Source organism: Salvelinus sp. IW2-2015, unplaced genomic scaffold (assembly GCF_002910315.2).
Source record: "Salvelinus sp. IW2-2015 unplaced genomic scaffold, ASM291031v2 Un_scaffold2713, whole genome shotgun sequence".
Lineage (NCBI taxonomy): Eukaryota > Metazoa > Chordata > Actinopteri > Salmoniformes > Salmonidae > Salvelinus > Salvelinus sp. IW2-2015.
Genome location: NW_019944018.1, coordinates 62646 through 64966, shown reverse-complemented (window position 1 = coordinate 64966; position 2321 = coordinate 62646). Strand labels below are relative to the sequence as shown.

The window sequence follows — 2321 nt, the reverse complement described above, 5'->3', positions numbered from 1 at the left end:
CAGTGAAGGCCTGCTACTCTATGAAACCACACACTGTTGAATCATTCCCACAGTGAAGGCCTGCTACACTATGAAACCACACACTGTTGAATCATTCCCACAGTGAAGGCCTGCTACTCATGAAACCACACACTGTTGAATCATTCCCACAGTGAAGGATAGGCCTGCTACACTATGAAACCACACACTGTTGAATCATTCCCACAGTGAAGGACTAGGCCTGCTACTCTATGAAACCACACACTGTTGAATCATTCCCACAGTGAAGGCCTGCTACACTATGAAACCACACACTGTTGAATCATTCCCACAGTGAAGGACTAGCCCGTACACTATGAAACCACACACTGTTGAATCATTCCCACAGTGAAGGCCTGCTACACTATGAAACCACACACTGTTGAATCATTCCACAGTGAATCATTCACAGTGAAGGCCTGCTACACTATGAAACCACACACTGTTGAATCATTCCCACAGTGAAGGCCCGCTACACTATGAAACCACACACTGTTGCAGAGACTTTGATATTACCGGCCACAGTTGATTTGGTGAAAAGGATGTGTGGGGAGGCAGAGGTACATAAATTCGCATCAAGGCCTTTGTCAGATAACACTGTGAAACTAAGAATTGATGCTATAGTTAGCAATCAAGAGGAAACCGACTGAACGATTCAAAAACTCCCCACCTTTTGCTCTCAAAATAGACGCTAGCTGTGAGGACCGAGACGCATCGACTTCTGTTCGCTACACATCGAGGGGATGCTACATGCAAGGACATATTGTTCTGTCTCACGATGAAACGGCACGGGGGATGTTCAGTGTGCTGCGTGACTATATCAACGAAAAACAGATTCCATACGGGATCGAATGGTGGCCGTTTTTCACAGATGGGGCTCCATCTATGGCGGGATGGCGAGCAGGCCTCTACACTCTGCTATATGGACACATACACCCACTGAGCTATAATGGATACACCGAGAGCAACTGGCGGCAAAAGAGCTGAGAGCAGAACTCAGAGATATACTGCAGCAGGTAACTTTGATTGTAAACTATATCGTTCACTCCTGTTCACAAAACTATGAGGAGATATGTGATCAGAGCATGACAATGTTCTATTTCACACCGAGGCTATCGATGGTTATCGATGGGGAGTGGTGGAAAGATGTTTCGCATTGAGAGAAGAACTGTTGTCATTCACAATGGATGTGGTGGTGAGATGAGACATTATGTCAGACTCTTTTACAATTGACTGTCATAGCCCCACGTTAAAAAAAGTAAACATGGGCTGTTAATTACATAATTTTTGTTCACATGGTTGGGGTCGCGAGAATTTTCAGATATCAAAATGGGGTCGTGGGCCAAAATAGTTTGGGAACCCCTGACCTCTCGCGCCTCCTCCACCTTCTCTATTTTCATCTCTCCTTCTCTCTCTCTCCTCTCGTTTCTCAGCTGCCGTCCAGCCGGTTCAGGTTCGTGTCGTGGCAGCGGCTTGAGGAGAGTGATGTCAYAGGAGACCAGCTCTCCTGTCCCAGGGTCAGAGCAGGTCAGAGATGGTCCCCACCTTGGCAACCTTTGACCTTTTTAATTGATGTTGTTTTTCTGTCATCTCAGTTCTCATTAGTAACTTCTGTCATCATGATGTCATCAACCAGGGCCGTCAGAGGATGACCTCTTTCTGAGAGAGGATGACATCCCCTTAGACAGGGGAGGGAGGAGGAGAAGGAGGCAGGAGGAGGAAGGGCAGAGGTGGGAGGAGAGTCTTCAAGAGAACTGGGAGAACTGTGTGGTGAGAGACATACTGTACTATGTGCCTGCTTGCGTGTGTTGTATGTCTGTTCGTGTTGACACACACCTGAGGAACCCTCTCCCTGTGGTCCCGGTATTCCCAGGAGCTGAATCTGTCCTATCAGGGCCTGAGTAACCCCTCTCTCCCGTTGGGTCCCGGTATTCCCAGGAGCTGAATCTGTCCTATCAGGGCCTGAGTAACCCATTTCCCTGTGGTCCCGGTATTCCCAGGAGCTGAATCTGTCCTATCAGGGCCTGAGTAACCCCTTTCCCTGTGGTCCCTGGTATTCCCAGGAGCTGAATCTGTCCTATCAGGGCCTGAGTAACCCCTTTCCCTGTGGTCCCTGTATTCCAGGAGCTGAATCTATCAGGGCCTGAGTAACCCCTTTCCCTGTGGTCCCGGTATTCCCAGGAGCTGAATCTGTCCTATCAGGGCCTGAGTAACCCCTTTCCCTGTGGTCCCTGGTATTCCCAGGAGCTGAATCTGTCCTAGCAGGGCCTGAGTATCCTCTCTCTGTATTCCTGGTATTCAGG

At 48.8% G+C, this 2321-nt stretch overlaps 1 protein-coding gene across 1 annotated transcript in view; it reads left to right on the top strand.

The window, feature by feature from the left end:
• LOC139025454 (uncharacterized) overlaps nucleotides 1-2321 on the top strand; it is a 15821-nt gene that overhangs the window by 12188 nt on the left and 1312 nt on the right. The window contains exons 3-4 of the mRNA XM_070440594.1: nucleotides 1452-1555; nucleotides 1707-1788. Coding sequence (XP_070296695.1) covers nucleotides 1452-1555; nucleotides 1707-1788 — 186 coding nt within the window. The remainder of the gene's footprint in view (nucleotides 1-1451; nucleotides 1556-1706; nucleotides 1789-2321) is intronic.